Raw genomic sequence first — 23,920 nt, 5'->3', positions numbered from 1 at the left:
GTCCTATTGAGCGCTTACTATATGCATCAATTGATTGCTTACTGTGAGCAGAGCACTGTAGTAGGGCTGGGGAGGGTACAACATCAAACAGTCAGTCAGTGGTATTTATTGAGCCTTTATTGTGAACAGAGTGCTGTTCTAAGTGTTTGGGAGAGTACAATATCAATCAATCTATCAGTGGTATTAATTGAGCTCCTGCTGTATGCAGAGCCCTGTATTCAGTGTTTGGGAGAAAACACTATCACTCAATCATTAATAATTATAATAATAATGTTGGTATTTGTTAAGCGCTTACTATGTGCAGAGCACCGTTCTAAGCGCTGGGGGAGATACAGGGTCATCGGGTCGTCCCACGTGAGGCTCACGGTTAATCCCCATTTTACAGATGAGGGAACTGAGGCACGGGGAAGTGAAGTGACTCGCCCACAGTCACACAGCTGGCAAGTGGCAGAGCCGGGAGTCGAACCCATGAGCTCTGGCTCCCAAGCCCGGTCTCTCGCCACTGAGGCACGCTGCTTCTCCCAATCATTCAGTGGGATTTATTGAGCACCTACTGCGTGCAGAGTGCTGTTCTAAGCATTCGGGAGAATTCGGTATCCATCAATCGATGGTATTAATGTATTGTTTACAATGGGGCAGAATGTCATATTATTGGGAGAGTCCAGTACCAGTGAATCGGTGGTATTTATTGAACACGTACTCTGCGTTCGGCTCTGTACTAAGCATTTGGGAGAATACAGTACCCAATAAACAATCAATGATTTTGGCTGAGTGCTTACTCTGCACAGAGTCTTTGAGAGAATGCAGCGTCAATCAACCAGTAATATTAATTGAGTGCTTACTGCGTGCAGGACGCTGTAATAATAACAATGGTGGCATGTGTTAAGCGCTTACTATGTGCAAAGCACTGTTCTAAGCGCTGGGGGAATCCCGGGTGATCAGATAGTCCCACGTGGGGCTCGCGGTTTAAATCCCCATTTTTCCACGTGAGGTAACTGAGGCACAGAGAAGTGAAGTGACTTGTCCAGAGTCACACAGCTGGCAAGCGGCAGAGCCGGGATTAGGACCCATGACCTCTGACTCCCAAGCCCAGGCTCTTTCCATTGAGCCACGCTGCACTAAATGCTTGAGCGGGTACGGTATCAATCGATCTACCAGTGGTATTTATCGAGTGCTTACTGTGTGCAGAGCATAATACCGAGTGTTCGGAGAGCACTAAACAAAAGGGTAGATAGACATGATTCCTGCCCAAAAGGAGTTTATTTAAGTCGGTAGGCACGTTCCCTGCCCTCTCCAAGCTTACGGTCCTAGAGGGACATTTGCAGCCTAGAGGGAGAGTTTGAGGCTGTGGAAACAGTAATAATAATGTTGGTATTTGTTAAGCGCTTACTATGTGCCGAGCACTGTTCTAAGCGCTGGGGGAGATGCAGGGGAATCAGGTGGTCCCACGTGGGGCTCACAGTCTTCATCCCCATTTTACAGATGAGGGAACTGAGGCACCGAGAAGTGAAGCGACTCGCCCACAGTCAGCTGACAAGTGGCCCAGCCGGGATTCGAACCCGTGACTGTTCTGATTCCCCTGTGTCTACCCCAGCGCTTAGAACAGTGCTCGGCACATAGTAAGCGCTTAACAAATACCAACGTCATTATTAGTATTATTAATAAATATGATTGGACGAATGAAGCCGAGAAGCAAGAGGAGCAGCGAGGCCTAGTGGCAGGTGCACGGGCTTGGGAGTCAGAGGTCATGGGTTCTAATCCTCGTTCCGCCCCTTGTCCGCTGTGTGACCTTGGGCAAGTCACTTCACTTCTCTGGGCCTCAGCGACCTCATCTGTCAAATAGGGATTGAGACTGTAAGCCCCATATGGGACAACCTGATTACCTTGTATTTAGCCCAGCGCTTAGAACAGTGCTCGGCTCATAGTAAGCTCTTAGCAAACACCATCATTATTTAGAAGCAGCATGGCCCAGTGGCAAGAGCAGGGGCCTGGTAGTCGGAGGACGTGGGCTCCAATCCCGGCTCCGCCACTTTTCTGCTGCGTGACCTTGGGCAAGCCACTTCACTTCTCTGTGCCTCAGTTACCTCATCTGTAAAATGGGGGTTAAGCCCGTGAGCCCCAGGCGGGACAACCCGATTATCTCGTATCTACCCCAAAGCTTAGAACGGGACTCGGCACAAAGTAACCCAGTTCCGAGCGAGGGAGGAAGAAAAGAAGAAATGAAGTGAGAAAGGTTTATTGGGAAAATCTGTCCCTCTGGAACTCGGACATCCTAATCAGCTAATTCCCGAGGGTAGAGCGACAGGTCCGGGCATAGCTAGCGGGGACGCAGTGCGACCTAGGGGAAAGAGCTCAGGGCTGGGAATAAGGAGGCTTGGGTTCTAGTCTTGGATAATAACAATGATAATAATAATAATAGCAGTATTCATTAAGCACTTATTGCTTGTGAAGCACTTTTCTAAGCACTGGGGAATTCACCTGCCACTTAGTCAGTCAATCCATCGCATTTATTGAATGCTTATCGTGAGCAGAGCACCGGAACGAACAATATAACAGAGTTGAGAGACACGTTCCCTGCCCACAAGGAGCTTACGTTCTAGAGGGGGAAACGGACATTAATATAAATACATCAATTACAGGTACGTACTTAACTGCTTTGGGGCTGAGCTTGGGGTGAATAAAGGATGCACAGCTAAATGCTGATTTATGACATGCTCGCTAAGGACCGGGCCCTGAGGGAGAAACAAGATTAATGGGTCAGACACAGTCCGTGTCCCAGACGGTGCTCACAGTCTAAGTAGGAGGAAGAATGGGTATCGAATCCGCATTTTGCAGTTGAGGAAACTGAGGCACAGAGAACTCCGAGTGACTTCTTCAAGGATGCACAGCAGGCACGTGGCAGAGCTGGGATTAGAACCGAGGTCGTCTGACTCCCAGGCCCCTGCTCTTCCCTCTCAGACCACACTGTTCTGCCCTTGGCCTGCTGCCTGTCCTTGGGCAAGTCACTTCGCCTCTCGGGCTTCGGTTTTCTCATCTGTAAATTGGGGGTAAGAAACTGCTGTCCTTCCCCACTTGGACTGTGAGCCCCATGTGGGGCAGGGATGGCGTTTAGTGAGCTTTTATTTTATACCAAGCGCCGTTCTAAGTGCCGAGGTAAATTTAAGAGAATCAGATCTGATATAATCCCCACTCCAAAAGGGGTTCACAGTCTAAGAGGGAGAGGGAACAAGTATCTTATTCCCGTTTTACAGACGAGGAGCCTGCAGCACTGAGAATTTAAGGGATGTGCCCAAGCTCACACAGCAGGTGAGTGGCAGAGCTAAGACTAGAACCTGGGTCTCCAGACTTCCATTCCGGTGCTCTTTCCAACTTTATTGTGTTGTATCATACTCTCCCAAGCGCTCAGAACACTGCTCTGCACATAGTAAACGCTCAATAAATACCATTGATTCCTTCATCTTCGAAATGGAGGAAGCCACCCTTGACAACAGTCGAATGGCCGTTGACGTGGAGACCGCCATTTTGGCTCGTCTCCGTAAGGCCCGGGCTTGGGAGTCCGAGGTCGTGGGTTCGACTCCCGGCTCCGCCACTCGTCAGCTGCGTGACTGTGGGCGAGTCACTTCACTTCTCTGTGCCTCAGTTACCTCCTCTGTAAAATGGGGATTAACTGTGAGCCTCATGTGGGACGACCCGATCACCCTGTATCTCCCCCAGCGCTTAGAACGGTGCTCTGCACATAGTCAGCGCTTAACAAATACGAATATTATTATTATCTTTCCGAATCGTGTGAGTGGCGGAGGATAGAAGGGGTCCCCTCCAGGGTCTGGTCAATCGGTCAGTCACTCGTATCGACTGAGCGCTTACTGTGTGCAGAGCACCGTGCTAAAGCGCTCAGGAGAGTACGATATAGCGGACAGATTCCCACCCGCAACGAGCTTACAGTCTTGAAGGAATTGGGTTCCCAGAGGGTTGGCGTAGCATAGGGAAGCTTTGCAAATATCCTATTGCGCGTTTCTCCGTAGCTGGCATCGCTGGATCCCATTAATAGCGAGGAACGAATGCATCCTTCGAAGTATCTACCCGACGCAGGCCTTCCTAATGAGAAGGGGTTAGCTTATCTGTCTCCCACAACTTATTTTCAAGGCACTGAACTGTTCTAAGCCATCATACATGGGAAAATCAGGTTTGATCATTTTTGAAAGAAGCCATCCCCGGACGATTAATTCCGAATCCGTGAATGACCCGCCGAGAGAATGAATTTGTAGGCCGCCTCTCCGCGAGGCCGTTGGTCGGCGGGGAGAAGAGCCGCGCGAGTGGATGGGATGGATTTAAAAAAATCATTTCTCGGAAGAAAAAAAGAGCCGAGTCTGCCCGAATCCGTCGCTCTGTAGACCGAGAGTGCTGCCCCTGTAACATCACGTGCACGGTGTGCCGAGTACCGCCTGTCCTGTATGGGAGACGGCTCCTTTGTGAGAGTTGGTCTTCGTTTCCCGTCGTTCGCAGATTGCTGCTCACTCAGCGGACTGTAGCGACAATTTCGTACAACTGCCCATCGCGACTGGAGCGAAGCTCCAATTAAGCCTCTTTTTTTTTTTCCCATTTCTGAAGCTATCTGGGTATTTGATCTTTAGGTCTTGCCTCGTGACCTCTCTGAATGGGGATTTCAAGGGGGAGCGGTTCTGATGGCTATCATCGATCGGTGTTATTTTTGGAGCGCTTACCGGGTGCAGAGCACTGTACTAAGCGTTGGAGAGAGGACTGTACAATTGCGGTTTACTGCGGAAACATCGGCTCTCTGGGAGGAGGTGACGGGAAGACTGACCAGGGTGTTGAGGAGCTCCCCAAGGGACAGGGTCCGTGTCTAATTCCCATCTGGGCATCATTCCCCAGTATGGTGCTCTTCATTCATTTAATTGCACTTATGGAGCGCTTATTGTGTGCAGAGCACAGTACTAAGCCCTTGGTGAGTACAAAAGAATAAACATACACGCTCCCTGCCGACGATGAGCTTACAGTCTAGAGGGGGAGACAGCAGCATGGCTCAGCGGAAAGAGCCTGGGCTTTGGAGTCAGAGGTCATGGGTTCGAATCCCAGCTCTGCCACTTAATAATGTTGGTATTTGCTAAGCGCTTACTATGTGCAGAGCACTGTTCTAAGCGCTGGGGTAGATACAGGGTCATCAGGTCGTCCCACGTGAGGCTCACAGTTAATCCCCATTTTACAGATGAGGTCACTGAGGCACAGAGAAGTGAAGTGACTCGCCCACAGTCACAGAGCTGACGAGTGGCAGAGCCGGGAGTCGAACTCATGACCTCTGACTCCGAAGCCCAGGCTCTTTTCCACTGAGCCACGCTGCTTCCCCACTTGTCAGCTGTGTGACTGTGGGCAAGTCACTTCACTTCTCTGTGCCTCAGTGACCTCATCTGTAAAATGGGGATTAAGACCGTGAGCCCCACGTGGGACGACCTGATTCCCCTGTGTCTACCCCAGCGCTTAGTACAGTGCTCCGCACATAGTAAGCGCTTACAAACGCCAACATTACTATTATTATATTAATAGAAATTAAAAAATGACAGATATGGACTTAAGTGTGGTGGGGATCATGGTGGGGATAAAAGGAGCGAGTCAGAGTGACGCAGAAGGGAGTGGAAGAAGAGGAAAGGAGGGCTAAATCAGCAGATGGGGACTTATCCAACCTGATTATCTTGTATTGACCCTGGTGCTTCATACAGTCCTTGGTGCATGGAAGTCGCTTAACAAATAGCACGGTTATTAATCATTAGAAGGCTCTGTTCGCCGACAGGCCCCGGAGGCCCCCCCCCCCCCCCCAATCCGGAATTTGGAACACCTTTCTCCAGGCTGAAGAACTCGCAGAAAGAATAAACTCACAACGAAGCAGCATGGCCTAGTGGATGGAGCACGGGCCTCGGAGTCACGGGACCCGGGTTCTAATCCCAGCTCCACCCCTTGTCTGCTCTGTATCCTTGGGAAAGTCACTTGACTTCTCTGTGCCTCAGTGCCCTCATCTGTAAAATGGGAGTGAAGACTGTGAGCCCCATGTGAGACAGGGACTGCGACCAACCTGATTAGCTTGTATCCACCCCAGCGCTTAGTACAGTGCTTGGCACGTAGTAAGTGCTTGCTAAGTACCGTAATGATTATGATTATTCCTTCCTCTCGCTTTCCAAATTCTGCACAGGGTTATCGATTTGACAGGAGACATGAAGAGATTTAGAACAGAGGCTGAAGTTAATTGAGGTTAGTGAGAGAAACATTACTGTCAATTTTGGGGGGGGGGGGTTCTTTATTTTTAACTCATGAATAGTCAATGAAATGAAGATAGGGACTTTATATTTGAAAGCAGCTTGGAGATTCCCACTCCTGGCAGGAGCCGACGAAGGGGATCTTTATGCGTCACCTTTGCAAGTGACTTTTTTTTTTTGGTATCTGTTGAGCGCTTACTATGTGCCAGGCACTGTATTAAGGGTTTCAAGACATGCTTCTTGCTCTCGAATGAAGGCGTGGGTAAAGGAAGTTTAGCGGGTCTCAGTCGATTGGATTGATGGTAGTAATAATGATAGTTTTTGTTAAACGCTTACTATGGGCCAAACACTGTTATTATTATTGTTGATATTATGGTGTTTGTTAACAATAATAATAATAATGTTGGCATTTGTTAAGCGCTTACTATGTGCCGAGCACTGTCCTAAGCACTGGGGGAGATACAAGGTAATCAGGTTGTCCCACGTGGGGCTCACAGTCTTCATCCCCATTTTCCAGATGAGGTGACTGAGGCACAGAGAAGTTAGAGAAGCAGCATGGTTCAGTGGAAAGAGCCCGGGCTTGGGAGTCAGAGGTCGTGGGTTCTAATTCCGGCTCCACCACTTGTCAGCTGTGTGACTTTGGGCAAGTCACTTCACTTCTTTGTGCCTCTGTTACCTCATCTGTAAAATGGGGACGAAGCCTGTGAGCCCCACTGGGACAACCTGATCACCTGTATCCCCCCCCCCCCAGCACTTAGAACAGTGCTTTGCACATAGTAAGTGCTTAACAAATACCATTATTATTAAACGACTTGCCCAGAGTCACACAGCTGATAAGTGGCGGAGCTGGGATTAGAACCCATGACCTCCGACTCCCGGCCTCTTTCCACTAAGCCGATTGAGCGCCTGCCACGTGCAGATCACCCTTCTGATCACTAGGGAGAATACGCTAGTTAGAAAGCATGAGCTTTGCCCTCAGAAAGAATGATAATGACGGTGGTGATTTGCCAAGCTCTTACCGTGTGCTGAGCACTGAGGTAGATATGATTAGACCGTAAGCCCGTCGAAGGGCAGGGACCGTCTCTATCTGTTACCGATTGGTACATTCCAAGTGCTTAGTACAGTGCTCTGCACATAGTAAGCGCTCAATAAATACTATTGAATGACTGGGATGCCATCAAATCGGACCCGATCCCCGGCCCACATGGGGCTCCCAGGCTAGTGGGCGGGAAATGTGTCGGTTTATTGTTCCACTGTACTCTCCCAAGCGCTTAGTACAGTGCTCTTCATACAGTAAGGGCTCAGTAAATATAATTGAATGAATCGACATTTATTGAGCACCCACTGTGTGCAGAGCACTCTTCTGGACGCCGGCTGTGTGCAGAGCTTCGCTGATTCAATTAGGAGCATTCAATCAAGTGGTGCTATTTATTATACTCTCCCAACTGCTTAGTACGGTGCTTTGCAAATAGTAAGCTCTCAATAAATACGATCGAATGAATGCTTGAACGAACGATAATCAGTATAATCGCGGTACTTGTTAAGAACGTTCTGCGTGCCAAGCACTGTTCTGAGCGTCGGAGTAGATACAGAGATAATCGGGTTGGACACAGTCCCTGTGGCACACGGGGCTCGCGGTCTAAACAGGAGGGGGAATGGTATTTAATTCCCGTTTTACAGATGAAGGAGCTCACGGTCTAAGCAGGAGAGAGAACGGGCCCTCAGACTCCGAGGCCCCGGGCTCTTCCCGCTGGGCCACGCTGCTTCCTCGACTGTTTCCCTGCCGTTCCTCGCGTCCTGAGACATCTCTGCTAAACCGAGGGTAATATGTCAACGGGAACCCCCCCCCCCCCACTGCTTTATTCAGACCAGAAAAACCCAGGTTGATCTGACCTGAATTTGTAAAGCCGCGCTGCTTATGGCTTTTGATGGTTTTCAGTTTCAGCTGTTTTGGGTTCCTGCTGTCGAGCGTTTTATTCCGCTGCTCCACAGCCTGAGGTCGCCTTGACGAGCTCTTTCTGTCACCTCGGGGACAAATATTCACGTATTTGCTTTTCGCCTCCAGAGAAGGTCTTCTCGCGTTCCAAAAATAAATCCCCGGGCCCTGATCTGATTTTAACGAATTTTGGGTGTTGCCGTTTTCGACGGTGCGGATTTGTGGGGGGGCCCGGTGGCTCGTCGGGTGCTGTTTTAACCCCACCTCCACCGACAGTAGCCCCCCTCATAGTGCGGGGCACTGCAGCGAACACTGGGAAAGTAAACAGAGACGGGAATTACAGTAAAGGGGGAGAGAGGAGACTGGATACAGACACACATCCAGCACTTCCTTTCCGTCTCCAGACTGGAAGCTTGTTGAGGGTAGGGAACGTAGATTCTTGTATTCTTTTAATGATATTTGTTAAGCGCTTGCTATGTCAATCGATCGTATTTATCGAGCGCTTACTGTGTGCAGAGCACTGGACTGAGTGTTCGGGAGAGTACAGTGCAACAATAAAAGGACACATTCCCTGCCCGCGATGAGCTTACAATCTAGAGGGGGAATCAAGCGGGTCCCATGGAACAGTCGCTCAGTCGAGACTGCAGACCCCAAGCGGGCCAGGGACCGTGTCCAACCCGATTTGCTTGTATCCCCTTCTGTGCTTAGTTCAGTGTCTGGCACATGGTAAGCGCTTAGCCAATACCGCAATTATTATTATGGTTATTCAATTCGGGAGGCTGCTGAGCTACGTGGGACAGCCACGGTGCACGAGCCTCTCGATGACACCGGAAAGGGGTGAACGCGGGAAGCCGATGAGGAAGTCATTTTTCTCCTCACCGGTGGAATGGAGGGCTTGGCTTTTTCTCCCGGCAGGCTGGTGTGATCTCCGGAGGAGAGAAATCCTCTAGCAGAGGAGACCCTGAAAAATCTTCGGGTCTTTGGTCCCGAATTGAGGAAGGCCAAAGTCCCATTTCCCGTCCACCTTAAAAAATAATTTATGATGAAAATGAGTCAAATAAAACTTTTATTGGGCTAATTATAGTCATCCTTTGCAAAGGTTTGATTCCAGTCTAATCATTATTTTCATTCCATACTACATATATATATATACACACACAACACTATATATATATACAGCTATATATATGCACATACAACACTATATATATAGTGTATTGTAATGTATTATACAGTACCCTTTGTTGTTATAGTAATTATTATGACTTTTATTCAAGAGTTTGCTAAGCACTGGGGTAGAAATGAAGAAAACAGAGCAGATGGTCCCTGTCCCATGCAGGATTCACAGTCAAACAGGGAGAGAGAACAGGTGTTGAATCCCCATTTTCCAGATGAGGAAACTGAGGCCCAGAGAAGGTGATTGATTGGCCCGGTCACGCAGCAGGTCAGTAGTGGAACAGGGACTAGAACCTGGATCTCCTAACTTGCAGTTATTACGGGCCAGCACCGCTCTCCCAGGAACTGTGTATTTCTGGGCTTTGTGGGCGAGCCCGGGTTTGGCGACCGAACAGGGCCGGGCAGAGTGAATGTCGGCGAAAGGAGGGTGAGGGTCTCGGGGGTTGTGTCGACCTGTCCCTGGGAGTCTGGAGACTCAACAAGTGTGTGGGCAGATATCCAGAAAGGGAGGGTTTGTGTTTTCACTGGGACAAGAGACGCCCTCCCGTTGGAGCGTGGCTCAGTGGAAAGAGCCCGGGCTTTGGAGTCAGAGGTCATGAGTTCGAATCCCAGCTCTGCCACTTGTCAGCTGTGTGACTGTGGGCGAGTCACTTAACTTCTCTGGGCCTCAGTTACCTCATCTGTAAAATGGGGATTAAGACTGTGAGCCTCATGTGGGACAACCTGATTACCCTGTCTACCCCAGCGCTTAGAACAGTGCTCTGCACATAGTAAGCGCTTAACAAATACCAACATTATTGTTGGAGGGAGAAAACGTTGCGTCCTTGTCAGTATTACTAATAATGATGATGATTATGATGGTAATAATAATAACTCTTACGATTATGGTACTTAAGTGCTTACTATGGTCCAAGCACTGTTCTAAGAGCTGGGGTAGATACAAGTTAATCACAATCCTTGTCCCACATACGGCTCGCACTCTTAATTCCCATTTTAGGGATGAGGTAACTGAGGCCCAGAGAACTGAATTGACTTGCCCAAGATCACACAGCAGACAGGTGGCGGGGCCTCGATTAGAACCCAGGTCCTTCCGACTCACCGGCCCGTGCTCGATCCGTTAAGCCACGAGGATGATGACGATGATGATGGTGACGATAATAACTGTGGCGTTTGTTAAGCCCTTACTACGTGCAAAGCTCTATACGAAGGCTAGGGTAGATACAGAATAACCCGGTCCTACCCGGGGCTCGCAGCCCGAGTAGGAGGGAGAACAGGGATTGAATCCCCAGTTTGTAGTTAAGGGAACGGAGACCCCGAGAAGTGAAGTGACTCGCCCAAGGCCACCCAGAAGGTAAGTGGCAGAGTCGAGATTAGAATCCAGGCCCCGGATTCTCGGGCCCGGGCTCTTTCCACTAGGCCACATCGTGTTACGTAATGGGTCTTGCCAGAGGCTGCGAACCCCCTTGGGTCACAACCCTTTCCATTCATTCATTCATTTAACAGTATTTATTAAGCGCTGACTGTGTGCAGAGCACTGTACTAAGTGATCGGAATGGACAGTTCGGCAACAGATGGAGAAATTCCCTGCCCAGTGACGGGCTCACAGTCTCGCTTAACCAATACCATTATCATTATTATCGTTCAAAACGTAGTTATCACAAACAGGTCAGAGAGAGAAAGAGAACAGATTATCTCTGGCCTTCTGGCTGGCAATTTTTGACTTTGGGTGCCTTCACTCCCAGGCGGGGGGATCCCGCAGGTCAGCGATTGGCTTTCCATGAGATCTCCCTCCCGAACGGCCGGAGAGGTGGCCTCGTTGGAAGACGGAGGCCCGACCCGCCTGGGTTTCGTGGCTCTGAGAGAGTACAGTTAAACAATATATGGACACGTGGGCCTGGTCTCCCCTAGCGGCAGGCTGGGTCTTCCCTGGTGGCGGGTGGGCGATGGCGCGGTGGTGTCGGGTGTCCCCCGGTGGTTTCCAGTGACCTCTGGTGCCGATGGGTAGGATCCCCTCCCCCCGGCAGAGCTGGATCCAAGTCGGCGAACCAGGTCTCATTCATTCGTTCGGTCGATTAGACCGTAAGCCCGTCAAACGGCAGGGACTTTATCTGTTGCCGACTTGTTCATTCCAAGCGCTTAGTACAGTGCTCTGCACATAGTAAGCGCTCAGTAAATACTATTGAATGAATGAATGAATGAACTTATAAGCGTTTACCGTTTGCAGAGCACTGTACTAAACGCTTGGGAACATACAATACAACCATAAACGGTGACATTCCCTGCCCACATGAGCTCACAGCCTGGGGGGCGGGGGAGGGGAGACAGACGTCAACGCAAATAATAATAATAATAATAATGTTGGTATTTGTTAAGCGCTTACTATGTGCCGAGCACTGTTCTAAGCGCTGGGATAGACATAGGGGAATCAGGTCGTCCCACGTGGGGCTCACAGTCTTGATCCCCATTTTACAGATGAGGGAACTGAGGCACAGAGACGTTAAGTGACTCGCCCACAGTCACACAGCCGACAAGTGGCAGAGCTGGGATTCGGACTCATGAGCCCTGACTCCAAAGCCCGTGCTCTCATATGACACACGCGTACATAAATGCCGTGGGGCTGGGAGTCGGAGGAAGAGCAAAGGGAGCGGGTCAGGGTGACGCAGAAAAGAGTGGGAGATGAGGAAAAGGGGGGCTTAGTCTGGGAAGGCCTCTCGGAGGAGACGGGCCTTCAAGAAGACTTTGAAGTCGGGGAGAGTCACCGTCTGTCGGATTTGAGAAGGGAAGGCGTTCCAGGCCAGAGGCAGGACGTGGGCCAGGGGTCGGCGGTGAGACAGGCGAGATTGGGGCACAGTGAGAAGGTTAGCGACACCAGAGGAGCGAAGTGTGCGGGCTGCGATGGAGAAGGAGAGACGGGAGGTGAGGTAGGAGGGGGCAAGGGGACGAACAGCTCGGAAGCAATGGTGAGGAGTTTTTGTTTGATAGGAGGAGGATAACCCCTGGAGATTTTTGAGGCGGGTGGTGACGTGCCCTGACCGTCTTTGTAGAACGATGATTCGGGCAGCGGAGTGAAGTAGGGACCGGAGTGGGGAGAGACGGGGGGGTTGGGAGGAGCAGTAATCTAGGTGGGATAGGATGAGTGATCGTATTGACGTGATAGCGGTTTGGATGGAGGGGAAAGGGTGGATTTTAGCGATGCTGTGAAAGTGGGACCGACGGGATTCGGCGACGGATCGAGTACGCGGGTCGAATGAGAGAGACGAGTCGAGGACGACGCCAAGGTTGCCGGCTTGTGAGACGGGAAGGATGGCCGGCTCTCCCCTTAGGGTCGGTGGGTCGGGGCTCCCCCGGTGGTGTCACGAGTGGGTCAGGCTCCCCCCGGGGACGGCGGGGTGAGCGGCGGCGGCGCCGGGCCGTGAGGGCGCTGACGACGCGAGGGCGGGCTTGTCTTTTCAGCGGCGGTGAGACCCGCTGAGCCCCGGGGGGAATGAAGGATGGATGTGAAGGAGCGCCGGCCCTACTGCTCCCTGACCAAGGGCAGGCGGGACAAGGAGCGGCGAGGCGCCAATCCGGCCGGCGAGCGGGACGACGGCTGCCGGGTGCCCACCCAGAAGTCCTACAGCTCCAGCGAGACGCTCAAGGCCTTCGACCATGACTCTTCCCGCCTCCTCTACGGCAGCCGGGTGAAGGACCTCGTGCACCGCGAGGCCGACGAGTTCCCACGCCAAGGTAGGCCCGCGCCCGCCCCGTCCCGCGCCCCGCCGCCGAGGTGGGCGTCCGGGGACTCGGGGTGACCGGACTGCCCGGCCGGGTAGGGAGAGAGACAGACGGAGACACAGAGACGGAGAGCTTTGGGGGCGGGGAGGCGCCAAGCCACCCTTCTGTCCAGGAGTTCAGGTGAAGCATTTCCCCACTCCCTTCTGCCCCCTCACCCCTCTTACCCTTCTCCCCACTGAACCGCTCTCCTCTTACCCCCTTCCCATGGGACTCCTTCCCATCTTCCGCCTCCCCATTTTAGCCCCCGCCCTTCACCTTCCTCCCAACTGTATCCCCCGCCTTCTCACCTTCCTCCCCAGTGCCCCCCGACACCTCCTCCTCCTCCTCCGCACTGCAACCCAGTATTCCCACCCTTCTCCCCGGCGTACCCCCACCCTCTCACCCTCCTCTCCACTGCACCCCTTGACCCCTCATCCTCCTCCCCACTGTAGTCCATGCCCCCCCGCCCTCCTCCCCGTTTCAACCCGCTCCCTTACCCACCACTCCCCTATCAACCTGTTCCCCGAATTCTGCACCTCACCCCCTCACCTTCCCACTCCCCAACTCCCACAGCCCCCTACCTCTCCCTTCTTAGACCACCCCCTTCATCTCCCTCTCCCCCCAAGAAGGGATGGCTGGAATAAACTCCTGCTGCATTACAGAGGGTTGAAGCTATTCAAGATGCTGTCTCCTGCTTGCACAAATTTGAGTTGGACGTGGGATCTCGTGGGAAAATCCCTATTTCCTCTTGCCACCGGAGAGCGGACGTTTTCTACACGGTTTGGGTGAAAGGTGGAATGCCGTTCAGTGGCTGAGCGGGCTCCAGGATCACTTTCACCCAACCCTTTATGCCCTGGACCGAAAGAGAGAGAGGGAGACAGGTGACCGCAGACTCCTCCCGGGGATTGTTTGAGCTGAAAGAGCCTCATCTGCACGTGGCAGTGGTGGACACGAGCACCTGAGCTGTCCCGGGGGAGCTCTGCGAGGCCACTGGGTTGGGGGATAAAGATTTGCTACGTGCACAGGTAACACCCAGCTGTTTGGGTGTCCAGGAATGGGATCCGTGGGCACTGTCACGGAGAGGAGGCTGGTCCCTGCCCCGTCTCGCATCCCGACCAGCGCGTCGCCGACCCCTGAGCCCTCCTCAGCCTCGACCCTTCAGCCCCCAGACCCTGAGCCTCTTAAGTCCCGCGGGACCCCAAGCCCATTTGGGCCGAGATCCCACCGGGAGAGCTGGGAAGTGGGAAGGGGGTCTTGGGACACGCAGGGAGCTGAGAACAGCCAGACAGAAAGGCCAAAGGGCTGGAGGGGGGAATCGGTCACGGCCCTGGACTAACGCTCTGACGGGGCCCAGTCACTGGAGAGACATCCAAGCCCCACTTTTCGGCATAGACAGTCCCATCAGGGGAGGATCCCCGTGTCTGAACAGTACCACCACCCCCGTCTCGATTCCCACCCCAAATCCAACCTCCACCATCCCCCCAAAAGTCGCGCTGAGACTCCGGTCCTTTTTTTTTATGGTATCTGTTAAGCTCTTACTAAGTACCAGACACTGTACTAAGTGCCGAGGTAGGTACAAGGTAATCAGGTTGTCCCACATGGGGCTCCCAGTCTTAATCCCCATTTTACAGATGAGGGACCTGAGGCCCAGAGAAGCAAAGTGGTTTGCTCCAGGCCACATAGCAGACGAGTGGCCGATCCGGGATCAGAACCCAGTTCCTCTGACTCCCGGGCCCGGGCTCTATCCACTAGTCCGCGCCGCTTCCGGTCGACAGCCTTCGCAGCCCTTGCCAAAGAGGCACGGTCAGTCAGTCTAGGCGATGAGTAGAGCCGACGTCCTGGCCACGGAGGTCAGTGGTCCTGGAAGCGCGTGTCTAAGTGCGGCCACGGCTGCGAAGGGGTGGCGCCGGGCAGTCGATCGTATTTACTGAGCGCCTGCTGTGTTCAAAACACTGTACTAAGCGCTTGGGGGAGTATAATACAATAAGTTGGGTGGACAAGTTCCCTGTCCACACGAGCTTACAGTCTAGAGGGGGAGACAGATATTAATATAAATAAATAAATGACAGATAGGGACGTGAGTGCTGTAGGGCTGCGATGGGAGGATGAATAAAGGGAGCAAGTCAGGGTGATGCCGAAGGGAGTGGAAGAAAAAGAAGAGAGGGCTTCGGCAGGGTGTCGCGGCAGCAGCAGCAGCTGGGCCCGTGAACGGGCGGCTGTGGTTCCGCTCTCTCCCGGCGTCGGTAAACCGAGGCGGCGAGGATGTCTAGGGCTGTTGGGGCGGGGGGGGGGTAGGGGGCCAGGGTCGCCCCAAGTGGCCAAGGGCCCGGGACCGATCTGAAATCCCGGGGTCATTTTAGCGTTTCCGGTGCCGGGGGGATCGGAGGAGGAGGGAGGCCGCCGACGGGCCAGTTTGGGCTGGTTTGCGGAGACAGGGCCGGGCTGGCGATTCGCGGGGAACCGAACCCGAGCCCAAAGTGGCGGGGGAGGCGGGGAAGGGGGCCGTCCCCGCTGGCACTTTGGAAGGCGCCAAACGGAGCTCCTCCTCGCCTCTTCGCTCTCCCGCCCTTTCTTCTCGTTTCCCGCGACCCTTCCGATCAGCTTCTTGTTTGAAAAATGACAAGAGTCGGAGGTCAAGGGGCAAAGGTCACCTCAAAAGCAAGCGTTGTTTCCGAGCCCGCAGCACAATCTATACCTTTCCTGGGGGCACCGGCCCCCAGTGGGCTGTGGGGAGGAGAAGACCCCGGCCGACCAATTGACCGATGGTCCTGGGCCTCCCTCATCCCCCCTGCTCCGGCCCAGCCATACACTCTGATCCCGGGCCTCATTTTCTCCCCTTCCTTCCCCACAGCCCCTTCCAACCAATGAACCAATCCCAGGCCTCATTATTATTATTATTATTATTGTTATATATAATATATTATTATAATTATGTATTATTATATAAGATAATGATAATAATGGGATTTGTTAAGCGCTTACTAAGTGCCAAGAACTGTTCTAAGCACTGGAGTAGATACAAGGTGATCAGATGGTCCCGCGTGGAGCTCACAGTCTTAATCCCCATTTTACAAATGAGGTAACCGAGGCCCAGAGAAGTTAAGTGGCTTGCCCAAAGTCACACAGCAGTCAAGTGGCGGAGCAGGGATTAGAACCCATGACCCTCTGATTCCCAGGCCCGTGCTCTTTCCATTAAACCACACCGCTTCTCATTCTCTCTCCTTTCATCCCACTCGGCTCCTCGGCCACGATGCACCAATCCCAGGCTCATTTTCTCCCCTTCCATCTCACCTGGTCCCTCCCCCGCATTCCCAGGCCTCATTCTCTCCCCCTTCCATCTCACCTGGCCCCTCCCCACTAATGAATAATAATAATAATGTTGGTATTTGTTAAGCGCTTACTCTGTGCAGAGCACTGTTCTAAGCACTGGGGTAATAATAATAATAATGTTAGTATTTGTTAAGCGCTTACTATGTGCCGAGCGCTGTTCTAAGCGCTGGGGTAGACACAGGGGAATCAGGTTGTCCCACGTGGGGCTCACGGTCTTAATCCCCATTTTACAGATGAGGGAACTGAGGCACAGAGAAGTTAACACAGGGGAGTCCCAAGTGGGGCTCACAGTCTTATGCCCCATTTTACAGATGAGGTAACTGAGGCTCAGAGAAGTTAAATGACTTGCCCACAGTCCCACAGCTGACAAGTGGCAGAGCTGGGATTCGAACTCATGACCCCTGACTCCAAAGCCCGTGCTCTTTCCACTGAGCCACGCTGCTTCTCTAATGAACCGATCCCAGGCCTCCTTCTCTCCCTTTTCATCCCGCTCGGATCTTCACCCGGAAATGCACCAGACTGGGGCCTCATTCTCTGGCCTTCCGTCCCATCTGGCCCCCAATCCCGGGCCTGATTCTTTCTCTTCTCGCCCCCTGCGGCTCCTCAGCGGCGGACCTTGTTCTCTCCCCATCGCCCCCCCGTCCAACTTTCCCCCGCTGGCATTGCAGACCCGCTAGCTCTCGGATAGACTAGATGCAGCTTGATCTGTGGCTAGCCATAGCCCCCATCTCCATAATAATAATAATAATAATAATATTTGTTACGCGCTTACTGTGTGCCAAGCACCGTTCTGAGCGCCGGGGTAGATACAGGGTAATCAGGTTGTCCCACGTGGGGCTCACAGTCTTCATCCCCATTTTACAGATGAGGGAACTGAGGCCCAGAGAAGTTAAGTGACATGCCCAAAATCACAAAGTCCAGGGTGGTGGACCCGCTCACTCCCCAGGCCATCCGCGGCTCTTGCCAACGCCCAGCTCAGCCTGGGAGCACCCAGCAATTTGATTCGTCAATTAACTACGGTAGTTAAGCGCTTACTAGGTGCCAAGCACTGTTCTAAGAGAAGCAGCGTGGCTCAGTGGAAAGAGCATGGGCTTGGGAGTCAGAGGTCATGGGTTCGAGTCCCAGCTCGGCCACTTGTCAGCAAGTCACTTAACTTCTCGATGCCTCAGTTACCTCATCTGTAAAATGGGGATTAAGACTGCGAGCCCCACGTTGGACAACCCGATCATCTTGTATCCCCCAGCGCTTAGGACAGTGCTTTGCACATAGTAAGCGCTTAACAAATACCACCATTTTTTTCTAAGCCCTGGGGTCGATACACGTGAGTCAGGTCAGACACGGTCCCTGTCCCACATGGGACTCACAGTCTTAATCCCCACTTTACAGATGAGGGAGCTGAGACCCAGAGCAGTGAATGGATTTGCCCAAGGTCACACAGCAGACTTGTCAGCTGTGTGTCTTTGGGCAAGTCACTTAACTACTCGGTGCCTCAGTTCCCTCATCTGTAAAATGGGGATTAAGACTGTGAGCCCCACGTGGGACGACCCGATTCCCCTGTGTCTACCCCAGCGCTTAGAACGGTGCTCGGCACATAGAAAGCGCTTAACAGATACAAATACCAACGTTATTATATGTGGTGGAGCTGGGACTAGAACCCAATCCTTCTAACTCCCAGGCCCATCTCCCGTGGGATGCCCACTTCTTCACTGCCCCACCTTTTTTTTTTTTTTTAAGAGTATTTGTTAAGCATTCACTATGTGCCAGGCACTGTTCTAAGAGCTGGAGTAAATACAAAGTCATCAGGTTGGACACAATCCCTGTCCCCCATGGGGTGCACAATCTTAATCTCCATGTTACAGAAGAGGTAGCTGAGGCACAGAGAAGTGAAGCGACTGGCCCAAGTCACATAGCAGGCAAGTGGCGGAGGCCAGGATTGGATCCCTGGCCCTTCTGACTCCCAGCCCCGTCCTCTATTCACTAGGCCACATCCCTTCACCCGGCTCAGAAGATCAGTCTGTCAATTGTTAGATATTTGTTGCGCTCCCATGTGTGCAGAGCACCGTACTCAGAACGTGGGAGAATCCATAGAAAGATCCCGCTTCGGCCGGTTTCCCAAGGCCCCCAGATCGACAGACGGATCTTGGAAGTGTCGGCTTCTCCCCTCCGTGTTGGCTTCTCCCTTCGTCCAAGCGTGGGAAAACTCCGGAACGATTCAGCCAGAGAGGGAGCTTGGAAATCGGACGGGAAGCCCGAGTGGAAGCCGTGAGCAGGCCAGGACGGAGCCCGGTGCCAATTCCCCCAGGCTGTCGTTGACTTTTGTAAAAACCTTCAGTCACATTCCATCGTCGCCTCGGGGCCTTTCCCGTTATTATTAGCCCACGCTCGGTTCCCCCGATGGAGACTCCGCCGCCCCGGCCAAACATCTGGAGGAGGAGGAAGGGCAAAAGGGAGGGGAGGAGGAGAATCTCGGAGGGGCTACGGCTGCCGGGGAAAGCGAGCGTAAAGAACACACCCTTCCAACCCATTCCCCGCTCCTCCATTTTAGAGCATCGCAAAATCCGGGTCAGACTTCCGGATGGAAGAAGCGTGGCCTCCCACATAGAGCATGGGCCTAGAAGCCAGAGGACCTGCGTTCTAATCCCGCCTGTGGGCTGTGTGACTTTGGGCAGATCACTTCATTTCTCTGTGCCTCGGTTCCCTCCTCTGGAAAATGGGGGTTCAGACCGTGAGCCCCATGAGGGACCGGGAATGTGTCCAACCTGATTAGCTTGTATCTACCCTAGAGCTTAATCAGTGCCTGGCACATAGTAAGCGCTTAACAAATACCGTAAAAAAAAAGGAAGGAGGGGTCAAGGCTAAGAGCCGCCTTCAAGTTCAAGAATCATCTCCTTTAAACCTTGAGTTTGTCGAGGCCTTCGGGAAAGGATTCTCGCTGCATCGCTTGCATTCCGGCAGTGACTTCCTTCAGCTCCCTTCTGCGCCGCCCTGACTTGCTCCCTTTATTCACCCCCCCGTCCCAGCCCTACAGCACTTACGTCCGTATCTGTAACTTCATTTCTGTTACTGTCTGTGTCCCCCTCTAATAATAATAAGATAATAGTTACGGTATTTGTTAAACACTTACTGTGTGCCAAGCACTTTCCTAAGCACTGGGGTAGATTCAGGGTCATCAAAGTTGCCCCACGTGGAGCTCACGGGCTTAATCCCCATTTTCCAGTCGAGGGTACTGAGGCACAGAGAGGTTAAGTGGCTTGCCCGAGGTCACACAGCAGACGAGTGGCGGAGCCGGGATTAGAAGCCACGACCTTCCGACTCCCGAGCCCGGGCTCTTGCCACCCAGCCATGCTGCTTCTCTAGACTGTAAGCTCTCTGTGGGCAGGGAACGTACGTGTCGTGCTGTTATGCCGTCCTCTCCCAAGTGCTTAGTACAGTGCCGTGCACACAGTGAGCACTCAGTAAATACGACTGACTGACTGACTTTCCAGGAACCTGGCTGGTCTCCACATCCAAGGCTTGGCAGGCGCGGTCCCAGTTCCCCTGGGGCGGTGTTGTCTACAGTCCCGGAATCTGGCATCATTCCCTGACGCGGGCAGGCCGATGAAAAGAGCAGTAATTCATTCGCAGCACTAGGAGGGCATTAACAACAGGTGACGTACGGGGGGCTGGCCAAATAATATAACAATAATAATAATAATGACGTTTGTTAAGCACTTACATGTGCCAGGCCCTGTAACTCAGCACCGGTAAAGCCAAGTGACTTGCCCAAGGTCATACAGCAGGCATGTGGCGAAGCTGGGATTAGAACCCAGATCCTTCCGACTCCCAAGCCCGTGCCGTATCTACTAGGCCATTCTGCTTCAGTAACAATAACGATAATGATGTGGGTATTCGTTAAGCGCTTACTATGTGCAGAACACTGTTCTAAGCGCCGGGGGAGATACAAGGGAATCAGGTTGTCCCACGTGAGGCTCACAGTCTTCATCCCCATTTTCCAGATGAGGGAACTGAGACACAGAGAAGTGAAGCGACTCGCCCACGGTCGCACCGCTGACGAGCGGCAGAGCCGGGATTCGAACCCATGACCTCCGACTCCCAAGCCCAGGCTCTTTCCACTGAGCCACGCTGCTTCTCTGAAGAACTAGCAGGGGTTGATTTCGATCCATCGACCTCTGGGTTATGGGCCCAGCACGCTTCCGCTGCGCCACTCTGCAATAACGACTGTGGTCTTTGCTAAGCACTGGCTGTCGCCTAGCACTGTACTAAGTGCCCCGGTAGATAGATGATAGATCAGACGCCCTCCCCGTCTCACATGAGGCTCACGGTCGAACGATGAGGAAGAGTGGGTATTTCATCCCCACTTTACGGATGGGGTAACTGAGGCCCAGAGACGTGACGTGACCTGCCCAGGCTTAATAATAATGATGGTATTTGTTAAGCGCTTACTATGCGCAAGCTTACTGAACGCTGCGGGGGGATACAAGCTGATCAGGATGTCCCACGTGGGGCTCACAGTTTTAAGCCCCATTTTACAGATGAGGGAACTGAGGCACAGAGAAGTGAAGTGCCTTGCCCAAAGTCACACAGTGGGCAAGCGGCGGAGCCGGGATTCGAACCCGTGACCTCCGACTCCCAAGCGCCGGCTCTTTCCACTGAGCCTCGACACAGCGGGCAAGTGGCCGAGTCGGAATTGGAACCCGGGTCCTCTGACTCCCAAGCCCGGGCTCTAGCCGTCAGGCCACACTCCATCTAGAGAAGCAGCGCGGCGGAGGGGATAGAGCACGGGGCTGCGAGCCACCGGGTCACGGGTTCTAATCCTAGCTCTTGCGTGACCTTGGGCAAGTCACTGCTCTGGGCCTCAGTTACCTCATCTGTAACATGGGAGGTGAGACGGGGAACCCCATGCGGGACAGGGACTGGGTCCGACCAGAGTTGCCTGCTTCCACCCCAGCGTTTAGTACAGTGCTTGACGCACAGTGAGCGCCTAGCAGATCCCTCGATTATTCTAGGCCTGTGTAAGGACACCCACCCCGCTGGTCGGGAAAGGTTTCCCCCCGGGGCCTTGGGTTTTCGCCGTGTTTTCCTGCTCTCGGAAGGGGTTGAAAGTCAAATTAATGTGAGGCGGACACACAACGCGTCGCTGGTGATTGCCTTGAGTTTACAACGAGGGCCCGGGACGTCCTGCAGAAATAGGGTGGCTTAGTGGAAAGAGCACAGAGCCTGGGAGTCAGACGACCTGGGTTCTAATCCTAGATCTGCCCCCCCATCTGCTGTGTGTCCTTGGGCGGCTTACTTTGCCTCTCTGTGCTTTCAGTAGTATGTATTGAGCGTTTACTATGTGCAGGGCACTGTACTGAGCACTTCGAATGTACAGTTCGGCAACAGATAGAGACCGTCCCCGCCCAAGGACGGGCTCACAGTCTAAGCGGGGGAGACGGACGGACAAAAGCAAGACAACCTAATCGCAATAAATAGAATCGAGGGGCTGGACACCTCATTAACAAAATAAATAGGGTAATAAAAATCGATACAAATGAGCACAGTGCTGAGGGGAGGGGAAGGGAGAGGGGGACGAGCAGAGGGAAAGGGAGGAACCGTGCTTCGGTTACTTCGTCTGTAAATCGGGGATTAGATCCTCCTCCCTCCAATTTAGACTGTGAGTCCAATGTGGGACGTGGACTGTGTCCAACCTGATTGGCTTGTATCCGCCCTAACACTTAGCACAGTGCTGGACACACAGTAGGCACTTAAGAGATACCACTGGGGAAGCAGCATAGCTCAGTGGAAAGAGTGCGGGCCTGGGAGTCAGAGGTCACGGGTTTGAATCCCGGCTCTGCCACTTGGCAGCTGCGTGACTGTGGGCGAGTCACTTCACTTCTCTGGGCCTCAGTTCCCTCATCCGTAAAATGGGGATTAAAACCGTGAGCCCCACGTGGGACAACCTGATCGCCTTGTATCCCCCCATTGCTTAGAACAGTGTTTTGCACAAAGTAAACGCTTAACAAACACCACCATTATTATTTAAAAAAAAAAACCAGAAACTTACATGACCTCCAAAATGGCCTGGTGGAAAGAGCCTAGCCCTGGGATCTAATCCCGTCTCTGCTTTTTGCCTGCTGTGTGACCTTGGGCAATTCATTTTGCTTCTTTGGGCCTCGGTTTCCTCATCTGTAGAGTGGGAAATCAATACCTGATCTCCCTCCTATTTAGACTGTGAACTCCACGTGGGACTGCGACTCTTTCAGATCCGATTGTATTGCATCAATCCTAGCGCTCAGCTTAGTGTTTGATGCATAGTAAGAACTGAAGAAAAACCGTAGGCTTTATTGAGAAGCGACCAGGATTCTTGTTCCTGTTCACTGTGTTCCAGCCCCAAATAATGATAACTGTGGTATTTATTAAGCATTCATTACGTATCACGCACCGAACTAAGCACCGGGGTAGATACTGGATGAACAGGTCCCACTTGGGGCTCACAAACTGAGAGGGAGAACGAGTATTGAATCCTCATTTTGAAGATGAGGGAACTGAGGCGCAGAGAAGGTAAGTGATTTACCGAGGTCACACAGCAGGTGAGTGGCAGAGCCGAGATTAGAAGCCAGGCGGCGGATGAAGCGACGTGCCCGGGGATGCGCAGCGAGAGCGGGTGGCACGGAGACGTCCATCGGCGGGGACTACTGCTTGCAAGGGCCGCATGGGCCCGGGATTCCTGTCTGTGCCCGAGGGCGGGAGTGGTTCCGCAAGCCCGCCCGAGCCCAGCCCTCGCCCCCGTTTAACGCTGCCTTCCTTATTCTTTAAAACGGTCCATCGTCTCGCCCCCTCCTTTCTCGCCTCACTTCTCTCCTCCTCCAACCCAGCCCTCACACTTCGCTCCTCTAATGCCGGCCTTCTCACCGCACCTCCATCTTGTCTCACCTCACCACCAACCCCTCGCCCTCATGCTGCCGCTAGCCTAGAGCTCCCTCCCTCTCCGTATGCATTCATTCAATGGTATTTATTGAGCGTTTACTATGAGCAGAGCACTGTACTACTAATAATAATAATAATGTTGGGATTAAGCGCTTACTATGTGCAGAGCACCGTTCTAAGCGCCGGGGTAGACACAGGGGAATCAGGTTGTCCCACGTGGGGCTCACAGTCTTCATCCCCATTTTACACATGAGGGAACTGAGGCACAGAGAAGTGAAGTGACTTGCCCACAGTCACACAGCTGTACTAAGCGCTCGGAGTGGACAGTTCGGCAACAGATAGAGACAATCCCTGCCCAGTGACGGGCTCGCAGTCTCCATATCCCACAGACAGTCACGTTCCCCTGAGAAGCAGCGTGGCTCAGGGGAAAGAGCACGGGCTTTGGAGTCGGAGGTCATGGGTTCGAATCCCGGCTCTGCCACTTGTCAGCTGTGTGACTGTGGGCAAGTCACTTCACTTCTCAGGGCCTCAGTTATCTCATCTGTAAAATGGGGAT

The 23,920-nt window shown here is 52.8% G+C and overlaps 1 protein-coding gene across 1 annotated transcript in view; it reads left to right on the top strand.

The window, feature by feature from the left end:
• Positions 1–23,920, top strand: part of TENM3 (teneurin transmembrane protein 3) — a 956,917-nt gene that overhangs the window by 695,286 nt on the left and 237,711 nt on the right. The window contains exon 6 of the mRNA XM_039913675.1: positions 12,829–13,101. Within this exon, the coding sequence (XP_039769609.1) occupies positions 12,867–13,101 (235 nt within the window). The 5' untranslated portion in view covers positions 12,829–12,866. The remainder of the gene's footprint in view (positions 1–12,828; positions 13,102–23,920) is intronic.

The sequence above is a fragment of the Ornithorhynchus anatinus genome, chromosome 12 (genome assembly GCF_004115215.2).
Source record: "Ornithorhynchus anatinus isolate Pmale09 chromosome 12, mOrnAna1.pri.v4, whole genome shotgun sequence".
Lineage (NCBI taxonomy): Eukaryota > Metazoa > Chordata > Mammalia > Monotremata > Ornithorhynchidae > Ornithorhynchus > Ornithorhynchus anatinus.
Note: the sequence above shows the minus strand (reverse complement) of the source record. Positions and strands in the feature narration are given on the sequence as shown.